Here is a 22,441-nt window from a genome sequence, read left to right on the forward strand (position 1 = left end):
CTCATGCATGTCACTAATAAACGGCTGTGTAAACAGGGAAAGGAGAGGGAAGAAAGAAGGAAACTGCCCTTTTAAATAAAAGACGAAAATGTGGTAAATATGGTAAGTATTACGCCAAGGTCTTTGCAAAGGCTTTCCCTACAATTTCTCTGATCAATCTGACACCTGAATTCAACACTTTGCGTGGGTGATGTGTGTGGGTGTGGGTTTCCCTGTGCCATCAATTCCAGCCATATTCTTCTTGTGATCCAGCCTTCTGCTACACTTTCAAATCTTCAGGCTTGCCCTTAAATCAAACTGACTTTCCAGAAAATGTAATTTATTTTAATGACTAATTCCAAGTCATTGGCTTCTAATTCTTGATTCTCAAATATATATGACTTCCTCTTGCTCTCTGCAGTTTTCCATTTCATAAAATGAGTCATGTATAATAACCTATATGATTAAAAATGAAACTACATGGAAAGGAATAAGATGGCAGCAAAATCATTATCTGATCAAATGGCTGTTATTTTGAGGGAGATCTCCTGGAAGGATGATGAAGTGAGGCTGTCTAACCTTGAAATTATAAATAACTATTATGTCTTTATTTTTCAAGGGATCACCAGCCTGCTTGCCAATGGGGTTTACAGTGCTGCATATCCTCTGCATGACGTAAGTGATCTCACAATATATTTTACACACATCTGCTGTCTGTCACCAAGAAATCCCTCATGTGTGACGTGTTGGTGGCATCATACCAAACATGACTGACTTTTTTCTCACTTGTGTCATGACTGCAGTAACTTCTGCATGTTGTTTCCATCCCTCTGCTGCTTTTAAGGAATTCCCCACCTCGGTTCTACCGCCGATGATCATAAATTTGAACGTAAGATTAGAAGAGTTGTTACAGTGTTTTAGCAAATTAAATTCTCCTGTTATTTCCTGACCTTCTGCCCCCAAGATCTCTGGCACCAGTGCCAGAAACACATTTGTTACCGGGGCACCAAGTAGCTGGTTCCCTTGGCCACATCTCCCTGTGGAGGTGTCAGTAGGTGTGTGTCCATGCAACCAGGTAAGACCATAAGCAAGGATCTGATGTCATGTATTCCATGGGGCTGGATGTGACTGGAGACCTTCCTGCTGATGAAGTTTGCTTCTGAGCAGTTCAGTGAGATGTCAAGAGTGTGTTCAGCTATGGTGCTCATCAGTGAGAGCTCAGGAATTCTGGTGGCATTCAAGACAAGCCAGGGACCCCCATCCTGTCAGAGGTGCACAGAGCTGGGTGCTGGTGCCCTTCTGATTTAGAGCCTCAAGGTGCAACTAGAACTGACAAGCACACACTCTTAGCCTGCAGAAAAGCTTGGCAGATGTCACAGGGGCTGCCTGTCACACTGCTCACACCTGAGCTGAGTGTGAGTGCCCAAGGGCTGTGGAGCCCGGTGCTGGTTTTCTGGCCTGGGATTTGAGGGTGAAGTGTGTCTTCCTGGTTTTCTGTTCCCCACACTCACACTGGTTTTACATGGGACTGTGAGAGCTTTATCTTGGAGCACCCCAGAGCAGAGCAGTGTCTTTTTCTGCCTAATGTTTGTCATACATGTCAGGGCTCTCAAACTACAGCAGTGCTGTGTGGAAATCGAGAAAGTAAGGTTAAATAAACTTCTCTTCCTGTTCTAGCCTCACATCTTTGCAGAGCTGCTGATAATCTTGTATAGAAGTTATTTTTGTCTTAGTTTGCTCAAAAAATAGCTCCAAATTAAAACCTCAAATCTAATCAGCCCTGAGTGTTTGGAGAGTTTGGAGAGGGAGCAGCTCTCTCAGCTGGTTCCTTCTCTTCCCAGTGGACTGAGCTGAACCCCAAATACCATGGCAATACCGCATCCTTTCCCTGGACATTTTTAGGCCACCTTTATCACTTATTCATTCCTTTTCCCCCCATGACAGACACTATTGCTCTCTCCTAATGTGCCCGACGACAGAAGACAAAGTGTGCCGTGACAAATGGGCTCCTAAAATACAGCATTATTTTACAGATTGCTTTTTCTGGTTTTGATGCATTAAGTGAGTGGGAGATGTGGGCATGCAGGATCAGAGCAGTTCTTGGCACAAGCCGCTGGATGATGCAGATTTTTCTCTCTCTTTAAAGGGTGACTATGAAGGTGAAAACGTGGAGCCCAATGACAGAAAAGTAAGTTGATGCACAGGGGGGTTTAACATATTCACAAGAATCCCAGCCTGAAGACTCACCTGTTGGAATCTGGATGTTTTTGCCAAAATCCCACAGAAAATGCTGCAAAAAGGCACTAAATGCCAAGCAGTTTAAGGAAAAAAGTGCTTTGTAGCCTTTAAATTTGCCCAAATGTGGAATGTAGTGTGGATATGTATGAAGTACTCAGCTCAGTAATGATACATTCCATGCCACATTGGTAAGAATATTGACATATGTTCAGATAATGTTATTTCAGGCCAGCTCTGATGAGAGTATGCTCAGTCATATTCTGCTATCTGTACTGGGCATAAATCCTGCTTCATTCCATGGCATGAGGATCAGAATTGGAGGAGTGGGAGGCAGAGGCAGTTTATGCACATAAGCATGAAAGTGATTGGGAAAGATAAATATTGAATATTTTTTAGGAATAAGAGGTCCTCAACTATGTTTGAATGTAGCTCTGCAGCTAGAAGCTGTCCTGTGGGTGTACACTGAGGCACTGCATCACTTTTTGTTGAAGTTAATGCTTTAAATTGTGATTTTATTGTCTGTATATGAAAAAACATTTGTTCACTGTGGTAAAACAAGTAGAAATTATTCTAAGGAAGTACTTTTCCTAAGGAACTAGGAAGTAGTACTTTATAGTCAGGAAGTATGAGCAAAAAACAAAATTTTCCACACTTTGTGGAAATGCTGATTTCTTAAATTCAAAGCTCGGTGACTTCATCCTCCCCATCACATTTCCCCAAAGAAGGGGTGGCTTTTGTCTGTGCATCAGACAAAAACTGAAGTGGAGAGGTGACCAGTTCTCTCAGGAGGAGCTACTAAATTTGGGTGTTGAATATGCTGGGGTTTTAGTCCCGAAACTTTGCTTTTCCTGTTTGTGTCATGATTTTCATTTTTATTTTCTCCAAAGATATGCTCTGAACAGTCAGGTCATAGGAAAAGCAGATTTAAAGATCTTCAGGCTTTATGCATAAAAATAGGTTCTAAAAATTGATAGTGTGCTGGTCCTTCAGGTGCAAATGGCTCATCAAAAGGCAGTGAATGTTATTTCCTTCCCTCTATTGATTTGTGTTAAAAATACCACACATCTGTCTTTTCATTATTAAGCAGCACATCACTCAACTAAAAATAGAAGTCCATGTTTTCTGGAAGTGTCCAAATTATCTTCTGCATTACTAACATCTCAAAGTTCACAAATTCACTAATTTCACAAGTTCATTGTGTGTTTGGAAGTGTTTACCTTGGCTTCTGACTTTAAGTTCCATCAAATAATCTTTTGGTGTGTTTTGGCATGTCTCTTCTGGTTTCTTGAAGCTTTCTTTAATCTTATCCAACACTAGGCTGGGCCTGTGCCTTTTTTAACAAGAAAATTAAAGATTTGAGGCCTAGAAATGAAGTAAATATTTAGGTCTAGTGTGCTGATCTCCTCTAATCATGTCTTTGAAGCTGTGCTTTGAATATCAGGCTGATAAATGTCAGGATAAATGAGATAATTCATTTGTACTTTAGGCACAAATCTGGTTTCAAGTTGCACAAAACTAAAACATGGCACTGATGCAAAATCTTCTCAGCTTAGTGTTTTCCTGATATGGCTGACCAGCTTGGATCACAGAAAAGGAATCTAATTTTCAGCATAAACTTAGTTTTAAAGATTAAATTTAAAAATATATATATAGAAGGAAGGAGTTTAGCTAGTGCTGCATGTGGATGTTGAGGTGACCCAAATCATCCCAACTGCCTTCCCAGACATAGGCAGTTGGCCTTAAACCTTTGGAAAATATGGTTGAAAGAAACCTAAAGCAGAATAAAAAAAAAATTTGCAAGAATGTTGCTGTTTAACAAAGGCCTGCTCTTAAGTTTCGGTTCCTTCCCTTACTGCTGTAAGGAAATTATTAATGATTCATGATTTTGGGTGGCAGAGGGGAAAACCTACATCCCATTTACATTTTTGACGTCATATTTCTGTAAAAGCTGAGAAGTTGCTTTGTTGGTTTTTTAATGAGTCAAGCCATTTGTATAAGTACAGCAGTTCAGCTTGGAAAAATTCTCTGTTAATGGTTTGGCAAGAGAATTCCAAAATTGCTGTAGGAACATGGTTTGCTCTGGGACTTCTCTGTGATCAAGTGTGAGCAGCAGGAATGGGCATGGGCAGTGGCCAGGCTCTGGTGTGCCCTTTTCTGTTTGCTGCATGTCACTGGAGACATGTAGGAGTTTGACATCTGTCAAGTTTCCCATGATAAAATAGCCTGGAGTTTAGGGAATAACATCCTGTTTGGTCGAGGAGCAAGATCCATCCTGTTGCCCTCCCTGCACTGGTACTGGTTTCAGTCTTTGCTCCCCATTGAGTTTCATTTCTTGGTCACTCTGTTGGCTGAATTGAATGAGGGACGAAAGTGAGGGTTGAGAAACACTATTTATATATTTTACAAAATAGAGGATAAGTTGAAGGTCTCAGAGGAACCTATTTTTGTGAGGCATTCACTTTTGCAAATCAGTAAAGGGGATCATTGTTTTCCTTGGCCCTCATCCTGACAAAAAGGAAGAGAGGAAATCGTTGGCTTTTTGTGGTTTAAAGCTGAAGAAAAATTTTAAATTGGGGCACCTCAGCTCAGCACCTCTTGCTGGATGCTGAATTATAGTGAAATGGCCTGAGGTTGTGTCAGGGGAGGTTGAGGTTGAGGTTGTGTCTGGGGAGGTTGAGGTTGGATGTCAGGAGAAGGTTCTTCCCCCAGAGGGTGGCTGGGCCCACGGACCACAAAACCAACACTGCTGTCCCTGTCTCTGCTTAGGCGTCCATCAGTCCAGCTGCTGAAGAGCCTTTCAATGTGCTGGAATCCATCTCTCTGTTGGAGCATGCCAAACCATTTCATTTACTTTTAATATTTAATTCAGGCTGCGCGTGTTGGGCCGAAACCCCGGCGTGGTGAGGCCTGCGGGGCCTGCAGCATCCAGAGCAGAACCTGGTGGTGCTTTAGCTCTCACCTTTCTTGTGCTTTTCTGTCTTCCAGCTCCTGTGTGAGGAGTGGGCGAGCTATGGAGTGTTTTATAAATACCAGCCCATCGACCTGGTGAGGTGAGAGTTCAACCCTGGGCAGAGATGAAGCTCTGCAGGGATGCTCGTGCCCCATTCCCCTGGGTGGATGCTGCCCTCAGTGCCCCCTCACCCCGGGTGATTCCAGAGAATGGGAAATTCACTGGGAGAAAAGGAGTTTTCTGTGAGTTTAGAACATGCTGATATATCCCACACTGAGTGAAAGCTTGTGGGGGATATATTTTTAATTAATTTTGTTTGCTCGTGGTAAGACTCTCTGAGGAAAGCGAGGTGCCTTTTTAAGAGGATTCACTCACAGAAGGTCCAAAGATACCAATTTGCACAACAGAAACACAGTGGGCGGGGGGAAATGACCAGTGGGACAAACTTGTTTTCAGGGTGCCTATATCTCTGGATGGACTCCAAGCATCATGAGAAAGAGAGTCCTCTGAGAAGAAAAAAATTCCCACAGGTCATCTTACTTTCTCCATGCCTAATCCAGATGTGATTCATAATTTTAGCCACATTATATTTTAAGAAATAGGAAACATGTCTCTCTCATTTCTTTCTATTTTTTTCTAAATGTATTTCAGAAAATACTTTGGAGAGAAGATCGGGCTATATTTTGCCTGGCTGGGAGTTTATACACAAATGCTCATTCCAGCTTCAATTGTAGGGATTATCGTTTTCCTCTATGGCTGTGCAACTGTGGATGAGAATATACCCAGGTAAAATAGATGAATAAATAAATTCTGCTGTTAGAGGGCACTTCAAGCTCAAAGTTGCCTTGCTTTACAAATGCTTTATTATTAATATCTAGGCCAAGCACAGCTGAAATTGGGGTTTCTTGTTGCTGAGTCTTGTCCTGTGCCACCCACATCCCTTCACCCCAGTCCCCATTTCCATCTGTCCCAGCTGGCTGTTGCAGCAGGATGGTGTGCTCCTAAAACTCTCCATCCTCACGCTTCATCATTTGGAAGCTGTGCTTCAAATTAATCCACCTCCACAGCTCCCCTGATCTCAGCTTCCACTAAAGCACAGAACTCTCCCAAGGGCACAGAGCAGCCCATTTCTATCTCATTAGCATTCATTGTTACTATTACTTGGGCAGTTTGCATTGATGTCCTAAAAATAATTCTTGGCTGGTTGCTCAGGTGGTTGGGATTTTTCCCAAACTCAGATCATTATGTTAAAACAAACCAGCAAAATTCTGCTAATGAGGGGGTTTGGTGCTTCCCAGCACAGAGTGCTGAGGAGGGCATTGTGTGACAGAGAGATGCATCAAGAATATACATCTCTCAAATAAGCTACTGCGATCACGTCAACAAAATCTGGATATCCTCCTACTTTTAATCTTTCAGCAAGTTTTGTATTAAAACATTTTTAAAGCCCTCTGATTTTGCATTATTCGCCCTGCATGCATCATCAGCTGGAGATGCAAATTACATGGTTTGTACAGCAAGCACCAGTCCTGAATAACAGAGCAGATAATGGGTACCAAAAAATAGATTTAATTTTTTTTGTTGTTCATTAAGACTGCTTTGTAGTGCTTCCAACAGTTGAAGAAAGTCAAAGGGAGGGTCACTGTTGCTATTTCACAGATGGAATACAGAGGAGATAAATTGGTTGAGCTCCAGTCTCTTGATGTTCAGCACTTCCCTTGTACCTTATCTATCACTGTAGATAAAACAAGAGTGTTTTATTTTATTTTTATTTATTTTATTCTGTAAGATCTTAGAGTAGAAAGCATAGAGCCTTATGGCTCTGGGGCAGGAAGGAGGGAGGGAGACAACCTTACATGAGGATTTCAGCCCCTGCAATGGTGGAGGATCATATCCAATGATCCTACAGAAGCAGCTGCTGTCTAGAGGAGAAAAGATCACCAGAGCACAAAGCTGGAGCCATCCTGACCTCGCTTTTCCCTTCTCTTGTGGCTTTGTTGCAGTATGGAGATGTGTGACCAGAGAAACAACATCACCATGTGTCCCCTGTGTGACAAAACGTGCAGTTACTGGAAGATGAGCTCTGCTTGTGCCACTGCCCGTGCAAGTCATCTGTTTGATAACCCTGCAACTGTCTTCTTCTCAGTCTTCATGGCTCTCTGGGGTAAGGAGATCTATGCCTTGATGTTAAGCTTTTAATTATTAAAAATACAACGGAAGAAACAGAGGAGATAAAGCAGTATATTTATACACAGGCAGTAAATGATAGAAAGGATTTATCTTTTTTTTTCTTCTTCCTTTTTTTTTCTTTCCCATGAAACTGTCACACCCAAATTTATATTCTGGACTGGAGACTAAAATTCAAAAAGTTGCTGAAGCTGAATAGCAAATGAAATTGTTAAGCATCTGTCATAAAACTGCTGCGTGGTTTGTCAAAATTTCATTAACGGGATTGCACAGCTTGCCAAAAAAAAAAAATCTCTTTGCAGAGCCAGCTTCCACTTTAGAACATTACAGAATAAATGTATTAATGTACTCTGGGGTTGAGGGGAGGGCTCTGGGGGGAATTGTAATGGCCTTTAGCGTCTTCAGGACAAACCAACATTGATTCCTGAGTGTGGTCTGAGATGCAATTAGGGTTATCAGCAGGCAGACATCATGCAAGGAGGCTGGGAAGAGGGAACAGTGGTGCAGAGGGATTTTTCCTGGTCCTGATGCTGCCCTCATGCTTTGAGACCTTTCTGGGCATGTCTCTGGCACTAGGGTCAAAATATGAACCCTCTCATGACATCTTTGTGAGGATGCCTTCAGAAATGGTTATGGAGGGCTTCTCCTGTCCCTACTGGGGGAGGGATGGGGAACCTCCTTACTCCAGGAATGGGCTCTGGGGGAGAGGAGCTTTCATGGCCACATATTCCCAGCAGCAGTGAGAGCAGCACAAGCCCCCCTGTACACCTCACTGTGAATTAATACAGCCTGTTCTGGATTATATTTCAGAACAGGTTATATTAATTCACAGTGAGGTGATAATAATACACCCTGAGTTTTTATCTCTTTCAGTGCATAGGGAACTGTTTGTACATTACCATTCATCTAAACTAATATAAGTACCTTTCAGCATAATTTAATTTTAATTTTTGCCCAGGATCTGTGTTTGGGGTAGCATTGTTTTAGATGCAGCACTGTCAGGTACCACAAAGGAAAGTCAAGTGTCAGCTTTGGTCTCCCTCATTTACCATTAGTGGGAGCCCCACATGGATCTTGGCATGTTATCCTCTTGTCCAAAAAGTAAAAGTTTGCCTCCCTTTCCACAGCAGGCAACTATGGGTCTCTTCATCCAGTTTTTACACTCTTGTGCAAAGTAAGGCAGATTGGCAGAAGCCAGGCCCTGCACAAAATCTGAGAGGGTTTTGGAGTGGGATGTCAAACTTCTCAAGCTCTTTGGAGTCAACACAAAGTTTTATTGTGGTACAATCCCATATAAACCAAACATTGTTTCAAAAATGTCTTTTTCAACTGGAAAACTAAGAACTTTCTCCACACAGTTTTGAGTTAGTGACATTAAATTCATGTATGGTTGAAATAGGGAAGTGCAGATGCTCGTGGCAGAGCAGGGATGCAGCTGCCTGGCACTTCCTCCAGGGCTCCCAGAACAAGGCAGCATTCCAGACACTGTCCTCTCCTCTTGCCCTGCTGTAAGCCAGTGCCACGGGAGGATTTCCCGCAGCATCTCGGTCATGTTCCCTATCTCTGGCTGTAAATGGAAGCTGCAGCCCCCAGCCAGCGTGAGAACTGTGAGGAGAGGAGAGGCAGTTCCAGGTCCCTGAGACAAGGACCCTCTCAAGACACAGCTCTGGCCACCCTGATTCACAGGAAGCCTGTGGCTTGTGAAGGGGCTCAGCTGTAGCTTTTCCACATGAACGTTTCGCTTGGAAGGCGAATGAATGTCATGGCCCCAGCCTGGCTCCAGTCAAGAGGGTGTCCTTTCCTCTCTCTTCAATTTTGTTACCCTCTCCCTGCCTCTGTTTTTTCTGGATACAAATGTTTCTGAGCACATCTGTTAATACTCACTGTGGGAAGCTCCCCTGGGAACACCATTTCTTGGTAGACTTGCCTCTTTCATAATCACTTATTTATTATACAACACTGGTGTATTCCCAGCATCTAAATATGTCCTCTGAGAACTCGCTCGGTCTCAGGGGCAGATAGACTGATATAGACTGGGATCATTCATGGGGAATCAGGAATTGCTTTAACGAGGTTTTTTTTCTCTGACCCTTCTCCATCAAAAAGAAAATGGCTGGGTTTCTAATGATTAAAACGAAAAGGCTTCCTCTTTCACACTTTCACAAGAGTGTTTGGGTTTCAGTGTGATGATTAGAGCCAACCACTCTATTGTGACCACAGGTGGATGAAATGATATAAAAATGCTTTATCTTTATATCCTTGAGGGAATAACTCTGCCATCAGTGCAACTGAAATCATTCCTATTTTGTACAGATAAGATTCAGGTTTTTTTGATTCACAAATGAAACAATACACAGTTGAAGACCAATAATATTATTAGTCACTCATACAAATATTTAAATAAGTTTGGCTGCCTGGGTTTCCTAGACCCCTTAAAAATTGCAGGCATCTTCCTACATGGAGCTGTGGATGTAACAAATGCCCTTTTTTCAGCTCACCTGGATAAAACATTGAACAAATGAAACAATACACAGTTGAAGACCAATAATATTATTAGTCACACATACTAATTGTGATAAAATATTTAAATAAGTTTGGCTGACTGGCTTTCTTAGACCCCTTAAAAATTGCAGGCATCTTCCTACATGAAGCTGTGGATGTAACAAATGCCTTTTCTTCAGTTCACCTGGATGAAACATTTGGCTCCTGGCACATCAGTGTTTCCCAGCCAGACCTGACTGTTGAATAAAAAGAAGCAGAAATGAAGTTCTGTGGTAATCTGTGTTACATGTTAAACTGTTGTTTCAGCTGCCACCTTTATGGAGCACTGGAAGAGAAAACAGATGCGCCTCAACTACAGGTGGGACCTGACTGGGTTTGAAGAGGAGGAGGTTTGTCCCTTCAGTTCTGACTCTTTGCTTTCCACCCTGCTGTTGCCCTGACCTTACAGACTTTGCCTCATGTTCCTGGGAGGGTTCCATCCTACAGGAGGAAGGAAAATCCCTATACATGAAGCGTTTGAGGTTTTTGTAGCAAAGGCATGACTAGTCCAGTCCTGTTGCCATGGGAACATAATTGTATAGCCACAAAATGTGACTATTTTTTTTCCTTTTTGAAGTGTGGGGTCACACCTAGCAGTGTAGGCATGGAATATCCAGCTCAGACCTTCTGCTGAAGTCAGGTGCCAAGAGCCAAGGACCTCATTCATCACACACTGCTGTAAATCAGAAATGAGTGCATTGAAGCTGATAAAGTTACAGTGCTGTAAAAACACTGAAAAATTCCTGTTAACTTTAATGATGCAGGATCAAGCCCTGACTTGGAAAATACCTCAGAAAGCATTGCCAGACATGTGGGCTTGAGGCATAGGGAGGGACATGGTGTGGAGGTGGTGGAGTTTTTTGTAGTGGCTAAAAAAAAAGCAATACCTCTGGCCAGGTTTATTCTAAATCTGCTGAAGAGAATAAAGGAGAAAAGGCCCAAATCTGTATGAAGAAAAGACCTTCAAAATCAATGAAGTTTTGCAAAGAGAGGAGAGAAAATCCTCAGTCAGCTGAGAAACTGTTTCCCACCTTTTTGGCTTTGATTTTGCCACTTTACAGAAAATAAAGGGGACACCTTCCCGGAGCAGAGCACAGTCCCAGCCCCCAGCCTTGCCCTGCTGCTGTTATTAAAAGAAGTATGACCTCCCTTGTCATGTCTCTAGATGTCCTAAATAGATACACAACAAATACTGCTCACGTGAAACACAAACCTCAGCAGCCCTTCCTGGCTTTGACACCCTGCAGCTTGCTGAGCCTGGCACAGCCATGGCTCCCCTCGCCCCCAGAGCCTTTCTGTAGGAATTATCTCCCCTTAATATGTTTATCTCCTCCAAAATATATTTAGGTGCCCTGTACCAGCAGCCTCTGCACTGGTCCATACCTATTTACTGGGGGAGAATATAGAGATTTATTTCCTGGACACTATATGCTCCTTTATTTTTGGTAACTTGTTAGCATCCATGAAAGTGAAGGGATTAAGTGTATCTTTTCAATGGCAGCTTCATGTCTGAGTCCAGAGCTCTGCACAGCCAAACCAGCAGCTGTCAATTCCATATATTTTATTCTGTGTTTTTGGTGGTCACTGATAAATAATACAGTCATGGGTTTTTCACAGGATTTTAGGTTCTCCTGTTGCTGATTTGGGGGAAACTTAAGCTAGAATCATGTTGAACAGTCTGGGTTTTGAGTGAAATGCTAAAGCACAAAGTATCTCATTTTCTGGTGTTTTTAAGGATGCCAGGTTCACACAATACTTGCAGTAATGTTAATTAATATAGAACATGAATAGACTGGGTTTTCTCCAATAGTGTCTAACCTTCCACTGTACCTATCTTTGTTTCATGTAACGTTTAATATATAAAAACAATATGACCTGGAACAGTTCAGTAATCAAATTTTTATTTATTTGTTTTTTGTTTTTTCTTGTTTTTCGTGGTTTTTTTCTGGTTTCCTGAAGGAGGCAGTCAAGGTTTGGAAAACATTTTTTTTTTTCAAATCGCTCCTACCTTTTTTATTCCATGTCTACTGATGAATGCCATCTTTTGATCTCCATTTCTCCTTTTTCAAGCATCAGATTTGCTTTGGAACTCCCACTGATTGCTTTGCCTTTACACCCTTCCCCTCTCCACTTGTTCAGACTTTTTTCAGCTCCGTTCTGTTTCCATCCAATGCATAATTTTGAATTCTGACTCTTTTATGAATGCTTAATTGTCGGGAATTCTGAACCCATGAATCTTTCTCAGTCTTTTGGCTGTCTCTTACTTCCAAGTGTTTCCTACACCTTCTCCTGCAATGCAGATAGAGAATCTGTGGATGCTGTCCTGGACAGAATTAGGGGAACACCCCAACTGACAATTTTATGGGATCCCAAAGACATGTATTTTGCATACTTACAGCAGAAAATTAATCCTCTCATGAGCTGAGGATCACTGAAATTGGTTAATGACGTTTAACTTTTTTAAAAAATAGAGGTAACTAAAGTCCAAGCATCATGAGCTGTGCTGTCTGCAGGTTGTGCTGCATATCTCATATATTAAATGTAATCTACACAGCACTGCACATTGCTGTCCAAATTATTCTGCAGCTGCTCCTGTATTCACAGGACTTAACATTTTTTAATTATAATCAACTATCAATTCACATGAATGACATACCAAGTGAATTGGAATTCAGTTAGAAAACTCAGAAATTATCAGGAAATCAACCTGCAGAGAGTTCATCTGTAGCTGATAGAGAAAATAAGTAATCTTGCTTTTTTTATTAAATATGACTTCTTTCACAGGATCATCCAAGAGCAGAATATGAAGCAAAAGTTTTAGAAAAATCATTGAGAAAAGAACACAAACATAAAGAGGTAAGGTAAAAATATTAATTTGTTTTCCTTATGAAAAAGAAGGTTGTTACAGCAGGCAGTGACCCAAGACTAATAAATAGGTAAAAAGTAGTCAATGCTCACTGTGTTTAAGTTCCAGGTGTCTTCTTCCACACATGAGATGCTCGGGGTCTGCCAGGCACAAGACCTGATTAAATCTAGAAATGACTTTACTAATTAGATTCAGGAGTGTGGCTCAGGGAAACTAACAGAGCCTCATCAAAGAGGTGCTCCTCTAACACTAATAAATCAAGTTTGAGAAAACTGTAACAAACCATCTTGTTCTATGCAGTAAAAGTACCTAAAGCCTCTCAGGAGAAGTTCTCTGTCTTGCTGGACTTTCTCTGCAAATAAAAATATTAATGAAGAGTACTAACTCCAATTTCCATGCCAAATTCCAGCTTTGGCAATAACTTTCTGCCTTTTAAAACCACAGCTTCCCCTTTTATCGCACTGAACGAGGCAGTGCTCACTTATGCTCTGAACTTACTCTATGTCACTGTGAGAAAGGTGCTGCCTGTCACCCCAGGAGCACCTGCCTCCTGCCAAGGGATGCTGCAATCCCTACAAGCAGCTTCCCTGCCCTTTCACTGGAGCTGGAATTCCTTTCCTGTCAGGAGCAGAACGACTTGGGAAAGCTCCTTTTCTCCCCTGCCCACTGATGCCCCCATCCTACCTGAGGTTATTCCCCCTTCACTACAAGGAGTGAGCCATTTGTGTGCCGTGGTTTTATTGAGAAAAGTAAAAACTCCAACATAAAATTTGGCAGAATTTCCTCTTTTGTGTCTGTTGCCAGTGGCACTACAACGTGGAACTGTTCCCTAAATTGGGATTTTATGGCAACCCTGTGAAAATACAACTGCAATAACATTTGCACTCTTTAGGGTAGCACATATAGATGAATGTTAAAGTAAATTTATACTTGAGTACCACTGGGCCCCTCTTAACAGATGCTACAGAGCTGCTGGTGGTGTGTTCCCATTAATCTATAGGATGCTGTATGTAAGTGGTTCAGGGCCATAAGCAAATCAAATCCCTTTTAAAATCCCTTGCAGAAGAGAAACAATTTGGGTTGCTGCACTATGATAGACTAGGTAAAGGATTTTGGATACAGACTTTACTGTATTCTATTAAAAACCTGTAACTTGCTCTACTTTTGAGTATAATCAGAATTCAGATCTTAAATGTGGAAGGGTAATCAGACAACTAATGAATGGTGGCCCTCTAATACTGGAGAATGAAAGTTGAGCAATTAAGAAAGGATTTTTTTTTTTTAACCAGGCTATTTATAAGTTTTTGGGCTGTGTTCAATTTGGATGTTACTAATTTGGGAAACGTGAGAAAAAGAGGGTTTTTTTTCTGAAAGACTTGGTGGTTATCTTTCATTGGGATCTAGTGTGTTAAAGTTCAAATTCGACAGTTGTAACACTTGGAAACCTTCTTAAAGAAAAAATATCTAAAGCTAAACCAAAATTGCTTGTAGTTTTTCAAGAGAAACCTAATTTTAAAAAAACCAAAAATTAAAGGAAAAAAAAATCTGCACATTCTTTAACACCTCATAAAATATAAAGCAGAGCACAATCCTATATTAAAAAGGGAATATCATTTGCAGGATTGCCTGATGTTCCCTAGGATTTGGGGCAAGCATTTATCTTTTCTTGCTGTTATATTTTATTAACTTAAAGCTGAAACACAAAGCCTTAACCAAGCTAACAGAGCATTCATTTGTGCTAAAGTGCTGTGTCAGTAGAGAATATGGAATTAATTACTGGAATTAATCGAGCAGTGCTTTGTAATTCCATATTTCCCAACCCTCTTCTGTTTCCTTTGACTGCCCATCAGAAGCACCGATATTTTCCAGAAGAGACAGCAAACAAATGGAGACAAAGAGTTAAGAGAGTCATGGCTGGGGTGAAATTGGTTCTTTTTATACAAACTTATGAAGAAACTCAAATTATGAGTAATTATGGAAGACACAAATCAATTTGGTTTTGGCTGTTGAACCTTTGTTTAATATTCACATTCAGTTCTGGGTTTCTTCCCCTTCCTTGCCTCATTCCTTCAGCATTTTTTGGGACACTGCTCCATGAGTTTGGAATGGCACTGCATGGCTAATCTTAGATTTCCCATCCTGGATGTTATGTTTTGCAGAGGAGCATGGGCCATGTGCTGAAAGAGCTGCTTGCACTTCCCTGAGACAACGTGCATGTCATAAAAATAGAATTTGAGCAATATTTTTACGTGCATTACAACGTGTGCATCATCCTCTGAGATGTTCCTTTTGCTGTTGATTTTCTGTGTTTCAAAACAATTCCAGGCATCCAAGTTTGTGAAGGACTCCAGAGGAGCAAAGCTCTTCTAAATGAATATTTTGTAGCCAAAATTCAGGCAGTGGCTGATTGACTGTGTTTAGGGAATACGGAGAATATACAGAGTTTTTATATAGAAAATGACAAAATGGTTTGGGTTGGAAAGGACCTTAAAGACCACCTCATTCCAGCCCCCCCTTCTATAATTCCTATTATTGTAGTCCATTGAATACCATAGGAATAGCCAGGTAAAATTAAAAGTCACTCATATCAAAAGGAACTTTAAGTCTTGCCACACATCAAAACCTAATCTTCCCTGTCAACTGAGTGCTCACCTTGGAGCTACTCTGTAGCATGAATTCATTTAATACTTAAATCTGTATTTCAGTGGAGCCAGTGGTGCAACAGCAGAGCTGCAAATATTAACTGTGGAAGGGGGGAGGAAGGAGGGGGATTTTTGTAGGGAAAGCAAAAGAAAATACTTAACAGCAAGAGAGACCTTACTTCATGGTTTATGACAACCTATTTGCATGTTTCCTTCAAAAAGTACACAGAAAAATCTGGTTTATTTATACTCCTAGCACAGGCACTTGACCAGTCTGAACCTGGATACGGAGTAAACAATTTGCCTCTGTGGAATTGTGTCTGTAAACACTGTGTCTGCATCTTCTAACTGGTTGTGGTTTTGCCAGCCTTTTCTTCCCCCTCTCTGTTTTCATCACATGTGCAGAATCACACTCTCCTTCTTTATCAAATGTACCTTTTTCTTCTTCCCACCAAAAAAAACTTTAGACGGATAAAGAGAAGCTGACATGGAAGGATCGTTTTCCAGCCTATTTAACCAATTTTGTTGGCATCATCTTCATGGTAAGCATCACCTGACAAAACCTGAAATTTTTTGTTACTGAAACATTGTATGGAAGAGAAGTGATAGGAAACTTTATCAGGTGGGTGTAGTTCAAAATGGCTTTTTTCCAGTGAAAAAATTCAAGCATTTTATTGTTTCATGATCTGAAATCTTTGCAAGAGCTTGAATTTCTACTTTGCTGTCTTTTTCCAATAAACATAAAAGATTACTAAACTAGGGGAGGGGAAAGTGACAACACAGAAATAGAAATTCCCACACCATTGATGGGATGAAGCTTAAAAAGTACAGAGAGCCCTCTCAGAAAGTAGAGACCAACATCATTTTTATAGTCAAACTTGAGGAAATAACTGATGTTGCCAGTTGGAATCATAATTGCAATGATTTTTAATAAATCAGTCAAATTTGGAGCTGTACCATCTAACAAGAGAATTGCAAACAGAGCACTTAATTCAAGGAAAATGTAAAATAATGATGAGAACAGCCTTCTTCCATTTGCTGATAAAGCATCAGCATTTAAAACAAATGTTGACAGAAACAATAATAATTCAAGTCATGGAACAGATGGCAGATATAGTGAAAAAAGCCTAAACCCTTTCCAAAGGTAGAATTTCCCAGACTAAGTCAATTATTTTGGTTTTTTGCTGTAGGGATTTTGGTTTAAGGTTAAGTTTTTTAAATATTTGTATTTTCAGAGAACAGAAATGCAACAAATCTCTTATGCTCAGCTGAAGAATCCAGTATCTTTTGAGAACCATGTTTTAAAATCATTCCTTTATTTAAGCAATGAAAAATTGAGAGAGATTTTACTGAGCCAGGAGGTGTGTTGATTTAATCAGATTTAATTTCACTTTGTGATTATGAGAGCACAGTGAGCCTGTCTAAGGGATTTGAAGGCTGGCATGTTGAGTGAAGCTGAAATACTCCATTGTTTCAAATGAAGTATTTGTTTCAAATTTGGAATATTTGTTTCAATTAAACAAATTTTTTTGTTTATCACAAAGGAAACACCATGTGTATATACTGCTGAAATATACTTTTCATATCAGTATTTATTAATTACAATTATTACTTATATTCATTAGTAATATAAAGTATTTTAGAATTTATTTCTTAGTAATATGTAGTTTTTTTTAACGCTGATAAGCGTGGAGTTTACATTTAGGTGCCTTTTAAAAAAAAAGCCTTTTGCCTGTGATTGTGGCATCCCAGTGCCATTCTTTTTCCTGTGATTTTCAAGTAAAAAAGAGGACTCCTTTCCCACAGTTCATCAAGGCCTTAATGCAGTATTGGGTGGACTTGGGGTGTGGCCCAGAGATCCCATTTTTAAGGTTATTTCTGAATCCCAAACAAAGAGTTGGAAGGCAAACCTTTGGTAAGGTTCTGGGCGATTTTTCCTGGCAGGTTGGGCTGACGTTCGCCATCGTATTCGGGGTGATCATCTACAGGATCTCCACGGCCGCCGCCCTGGCCATCAGCTCCACACCCTCGGGGCGCTCCAGCGTGCGTGTCACCGTCACCGCCACCGCCGTCATCATCAACCTGGTAGTCATCATCATCCTGGACGAGGTGTACGGCTGCATCGCCAGGTGGCTCACGCAGATCGGTGCGTTGGAACCTCAGCTCGCCACAAGGGGGTCAAATCTGAGCACCCAGATCACTGGGGATCTTGAGTAGGCACATTTGTGCCTAAAATTCCACTGTGGAACTTTTATCATTATTATTTCCAAGAAATTGTCAGTAACCAAAGGTCCAGGAATCTTTTCAGGTCAAGTTTTTGCGCACCTACAAATGATTGTCATGAAGGTCAGGCAGGTGTGGAACTAAATTGGAATTGCCATTGTAACGTGTCTGACTGGTGGGATCCTCAGCAGATTGACCACTGACCTCAGTGCAGCCATACTGCTTTTATATGTATACATATATATAGCACTGTACATGTATTTTCCTTTGTTTAAAAGGTGGCTTTTAAACAAATGATGTGATGATGTTCTCCAAAACCCACATTTATAAGACCTTGAAATGATTCCAGGTTGGATAATTCCTTAACGTTTCTCATCCATGTCCCATTGGTTCCAGAGGTACCAAAGACCGACAAGAACTTCGAGGAGCGGCTGATTTTCAAGGCTTTCCTGCTGAAATTTGTCAATGCCTACACCCCCATTTTCTATGTGGCTTTCTTCAAGGGCCGGTGAGTGATGGAAAGGCTATTCAGTTTCAGCTTCTTGGAGGCCTTTTCAGGACTAAACATCAGGTGGTCCCACTCAGAGGCATGGAGTATGGCGTAAATTATTTCAGGAATCAAATATTGAAAGTATAAAATCCGTCTGATGTTTTTAACTCATTGTGCCCTAGATTTGTTGGACGTCCAGGCGACTACGTCTACATTTTCCATTCCTTCCGAATGGAAGAGGTAATTGAATTTCTATCCTGTTTGGGATCATATTGGATGGATGGGGTAGAGGAGATGTTCTGACTGACCTCTCTTTTGTTCACCCCAGTGTGCCCCAGGAGGTTGCCTAATGGAGTTGTGTATCCAGCTCAGTATTATCATGTTGGGCAAGCAGCTGATCCAGAACAATTTGTTTGAGATTGGCATCCCGTAAGTAGCAACTTCTGTACTTTCTTATTTTAATTATTGTGCCTGGCAATGCAAAACAACTGAGAAATGAGCACTGAGTGAGCAGAATGGAGTGCTCAGCAAATTGTCTCCATTTCCCTCAGAAAAATGAAGAAGTTTATACGATACTTGAAATTGAAGCGCCGGCGTTCTCTAGACCATGAAGAGCACATGAAGAAAAAGCAGCGCTATGAAGTAGACTATAACCTGGAGCCCTTTGCTGGACTCACCCCTGAGTACATGGAAATGAGTGAGTGAGGTGGAAAGAAGGCATTTTAAACTGTAATTATTGTGACTAATTGGGATGGAGAGCTGAGCTTTTTGAACTGTACATTCAGCAGACAGTGGATATGAGATAACTGAATTATTAACGTGTTCAGTTGGACTGGAGCATGTTTCAGCCAACCCTGGCTGCTGGAGGGCTGAATTGTGCTCTCTGCCGTTTGCAAGCCCTTACTGTAGAATGATATTTTAGATCTTTTCTTTCAAGCCATGTAACACATCACTGTCAAGTTTCAAATGCAAATGATTAAGTGGCATCTACTTGAGATTGTGAGGCATATTTTACCATCAGTTGAACCCTTCACTGGAAGTATGTTCGTTCAGATTTGATTATTTCCTCACCAGAGTCTTTTATCTGATATCTGAACTAAATCTTCTGAGAGCAGTGCATGTCTGTAGACCTGGTTGTACTTGACAGATCGCATAGAATTTTTTTTTCAAGTAGTATGTCATGTTGAGTGAGATAAATTAGAATATCTGGTGACCTTGATGTTCAAAGTACTTGAAGCAGATGGGAATTCAGTGGGACAAACTGAATGGCCATGCTGCCAGTTCCTAAAAATAAGAAAAGATGCTGTTACTGAGATCAGCATTTGGAAGTAACAGGAGAAAGATGGGCACTGGCAGTACCAGGATGAGCATGACATCCATACAAAAAGCAAATATGATCCCAGGTTATAGGAAGCAAGTTATTCCTGGAAGAGGCAGGAATCAGCCATGTCCTTTCCATAGCTTCCAGTGAAGGCCAAAAACCTGCCAGGTGGAACATGGCAAGCTTAGGTAGAGCCAGCATGGTCACTGCCATAATCCCACTCCTTCAAGTGACTCCTGTGCCAGCTTTGCCCATGGAAAAATTGTTTTAGGAGCTTCCCCATCCTTCTGGTTACTATTGCCTTGCCTTTTACAAGGTGACAACTGGGCCTTCCATACCCAAATAGAGCAGCCATCATGCAAACTGTGCCTGACACAGAAAATGGGATTGAGTCTCCCAGAAGTCATCACCTCATCAGAATTTAGGGACTGGCACTGATGTGGTGATGGGTGCATTTGGTAAATACTGACAACAGGCACTGAGATGTTTTCTTTTTCTTTCCAGTTATCCAGTTTGGGTTTGTAACTTTGTTTGTTGCCTCCTTCCCGCTGGCACCTTTGTTTGCTTTATTGAACAACATCATTGAAATCCGTCTGGATGCCAAAAAATTTGTTACTGAGCTGAGGAGACCGGTAGCAGTGAGAGCAAAGGATATAGGTAAGTGGATATTGTTATTGTATCCCTGTTTGTTTATTCCTGGATTGATGGCAGGATATTGTTATGCTCAGCCAGTTTCAATAACAAGGAGATATTTATAGGAAAAGTCAAAACATTCAGCTGTGGCTTACCTGTGAATTGTCATAATTTATTGAGGCTTTACCTTTAAAATAGGAAGACCAAAGCTTTAAATTCAGATGAATATTTCATTAAGTAAATATTACCACTTTTTAAATCAAAATGATCAATGCAGTAGCAAAATATCTCACACAGTTCTGACATCAACAGCCCTTCTTGGCAATGCAGTTTTCATGCAGAAGCAAAAATTTCCGCATTTAACAACTCTGCACTGGCCTCAGAAATACTCTTGGGAATGAGAGGAGACTCAAAAGCCTGTGGGTAGATGGATCCCTCTGTCCCTACTCAGCAGGAAGGTCAGAAGGGTGCAAACTGCAGTGGATGGAGCTGGAGCTGGGCTCTGTGGCTGTGTGGGGACAAGAGCCCAGTCCTGCCCTTACAGGGGGCTCACACCTATGGGTGTTTGTAATGAGGAGCTGCTTCTCCCAAATGGTGCTTCCTTATGAATCAAAAGCTCATTAAAATAAAAATAAAATTAGAAACAAAATAACTGTCCTTGTTACAGAGCCAAGCAGCAAGAGCAGAAGTTTATCTGTTATCGAACTCTAAGTTTATTCTGCTGCAGTACAGGCAGAGTTTTTCCTTGGGCTCATCCTTGTGCCCTAGGGATCATCCCAGACTTGAAGGACACATCATGTTTTGCCATGACTTTGCTTTGGGGGTGTTTTGTTGTGCCTCCCTGATTTATGCTGCAGGTTCAGATTGCTGGTGGAATTGATTGGGAGAGTGATGTTGACTTTTTTGATTGTGATGGGGTTTTGATTATTCTTTGTTTCTGAGGATGTGTTAATTGCAATTCATTGCAGTTCGACCCCATTCTTCAAAACCTGAAAAAAATAGGTGCCAAAACACAGTTGGACTCCTTTTGCTTACAAGCCATTGAATTAACTTTTTATAATTTGTTCTTTTTCTATTTAAAATATAACTAGCTCAGCACAATCATACATGCTCCTAACTCGGTTAACTGCAGATGTAATTTATCTCATTTTAAGGACTAGAACAGCATTTACATGCTTGTCTCCTTCCTCAGGAATCTGGTATAATATCCTCAGAGGTATTGGAAAGCTTGCTGTCATCATAAACGTAAGTAAATCAGCATGAATTAAATTTGAATTCAATAGGCTGGCTTTTCCATTCTGCTCCATTAGTTTTATTTCAGTACAAAATCCCTTCAATCAAGTGAAAGTATATGATTGAGAAATTTTTGGAAATATTTGAGGATGAGTTGCTGTGTTTATTTTCAAGCTGTGATGGCAGGAGCAATAATATAAAGTAGTAAGTAGTCACTGCTGCTTTTTTCCAGAATGTTTTTGTAAAACAGTTCTGTCCTTCAAACAAATATGACCACAGCTGCTTATTTTTACTCTTTTGAAATACTCTTAGTAGCAAAAGATGTATTTTTTCACTTCAATGCTATTTTGGGTAAGGTGAGAACCAGTTCAGCTCCTCAGAGTGCAGAATCCCTCCATCGATCTGCCCTCAAGCTGCATTGCTTCTACTTAGAGAGCTTGGATAATCCTGAAAAAAAAAGTTTATTTCAACATTTCACAAAAATTTAGCAGGTCTTAATATATTAATGCATGTACTTCTGCACTATTCTATATGAATAGACATCCACAATGATCATCCTCTTTGCACCTCAGCTGAGGGAAAGATGAAAACAAAGGCCAGCTGAAATTCAACATGTTTGCAGTGCAGCAAAGCAGGGGCTCTGTAGGGCTTATGGCCACATGGCTATGGACTCCCTTGGGGTTTTTTTACATTATCCAGACTTAAAATTCCTTTATTTTGTCCCCAGGGTTCTGTTGTGTTATGGCAAACCCATTCTTTTGGTGTGCTGCCTTAGTTTGTCCTTCCCATTTCTCCTCTTTTCCTTTGGAAATAATTTCTCTGTTTTTCTCTTTTGTTCTGTGTAGTCGTGTAGTCTTTCCTCGCCAATACCCAGTGTTAGTTTTCTCTCTTTGATCAATGTACTGCTTCTCTTTACCATAAAATAAGTAAAACATTTTGTACTGTTTGTTCCACATGTACATGAGATTTATGCCAGTGGCAATGTTTCATAATGATGATAAATGAGGAAGGCTAAAGTCATGAGGAACTCAGCCCAATTGACTGCTGTGCCTTTTCCCCATGATATTTTCAGAAAATTTTAAATAACTGGATGAAATGCAACTTTTGTGGCCATAAAAATAAAACTGGGCTCAGTCTC

At 40.8% G+C, this 22,441-nt stretch overlaps 1 protein-coding gene across 1 annotated transcript in view; it reads left to right on the plus strand.

The window, feature by feature from the left end:
• ANO1 (anoctamin 1) overlaps positions 1-22,441 on the plus strand; it is a 71,437-nt gene that overhangs the window by 43,350 nt on the left and 5,646 nt on the right. The window contains exons 8-24 of the mRNA XM_054275347.1: positions 37-102; positions 599-654; positions 2,126-2,167; positions 5,203-5,267; positions 5,819-5,953; positions 7,171-7,331; positions 10,163-10,245; positions 12,680-12,751; positions 14,612-14,659; positions 15,871-15,945; positions 17,348-17,549; positions 18,023-18,134; positions 18,299-18,356; positions 18,445-18,545; positions 18,668-18,813; positions 19,942-20,094; positions 21,263-21,315. Coding sequence (XP_054131322.1) covers positions 37-102; positions 599-654; positions 2,126-2,167; positions 5,203-5,267; positions 5,819-5,953; positions 7,171-7,331; positions 10,163-10,245; positions 12,680-12,751; positions 14,612-14,659; positions 15,871-15,945; positions 17,348-17,549; positions 18,023-18,134; positions 18,299-18,356; positions 18,445-18,545; positions 18,668-18,813; positions 19,942-20,094; positions 21,263-21,315 — 1,628 coding nt within the window. The remainder of the gene's footprint in view (positions 1-36; positions 103-598; positions 655-2,125; positions 2,168-5,202; positions 5,268-5,818; positions 5,954-7,170; positions 7,332-10,162; positions 10,246-12,679; positions 12,752-14,611; positions 14,660-15,870; positions 15,946-17,347; positions 17,550-18,022; positions 18,135-18,298; positions 18,357-18,444; positions 18,546-18,667; positions 18,814-19,941; positions 20,095-21,262; positions 21,316-22,441) is intronic.

This window comes from Melozone crissalis, unplaced genomic scaffold, assembly GCF_028551555.1.
Source record: "Melozone crissalis strain CALT ecotype California unplaced genomic scaffold, PUWL_Pcris_2 ptg000018l_1, whole genome shotgun sequence".
Taxonomy (NCBI): domain Eukaryota; kingdom Metazoa; phylum Chordata; class Aves; order Passeriformes; family Passerellidae; genus Melozone; species Melozone crissalis.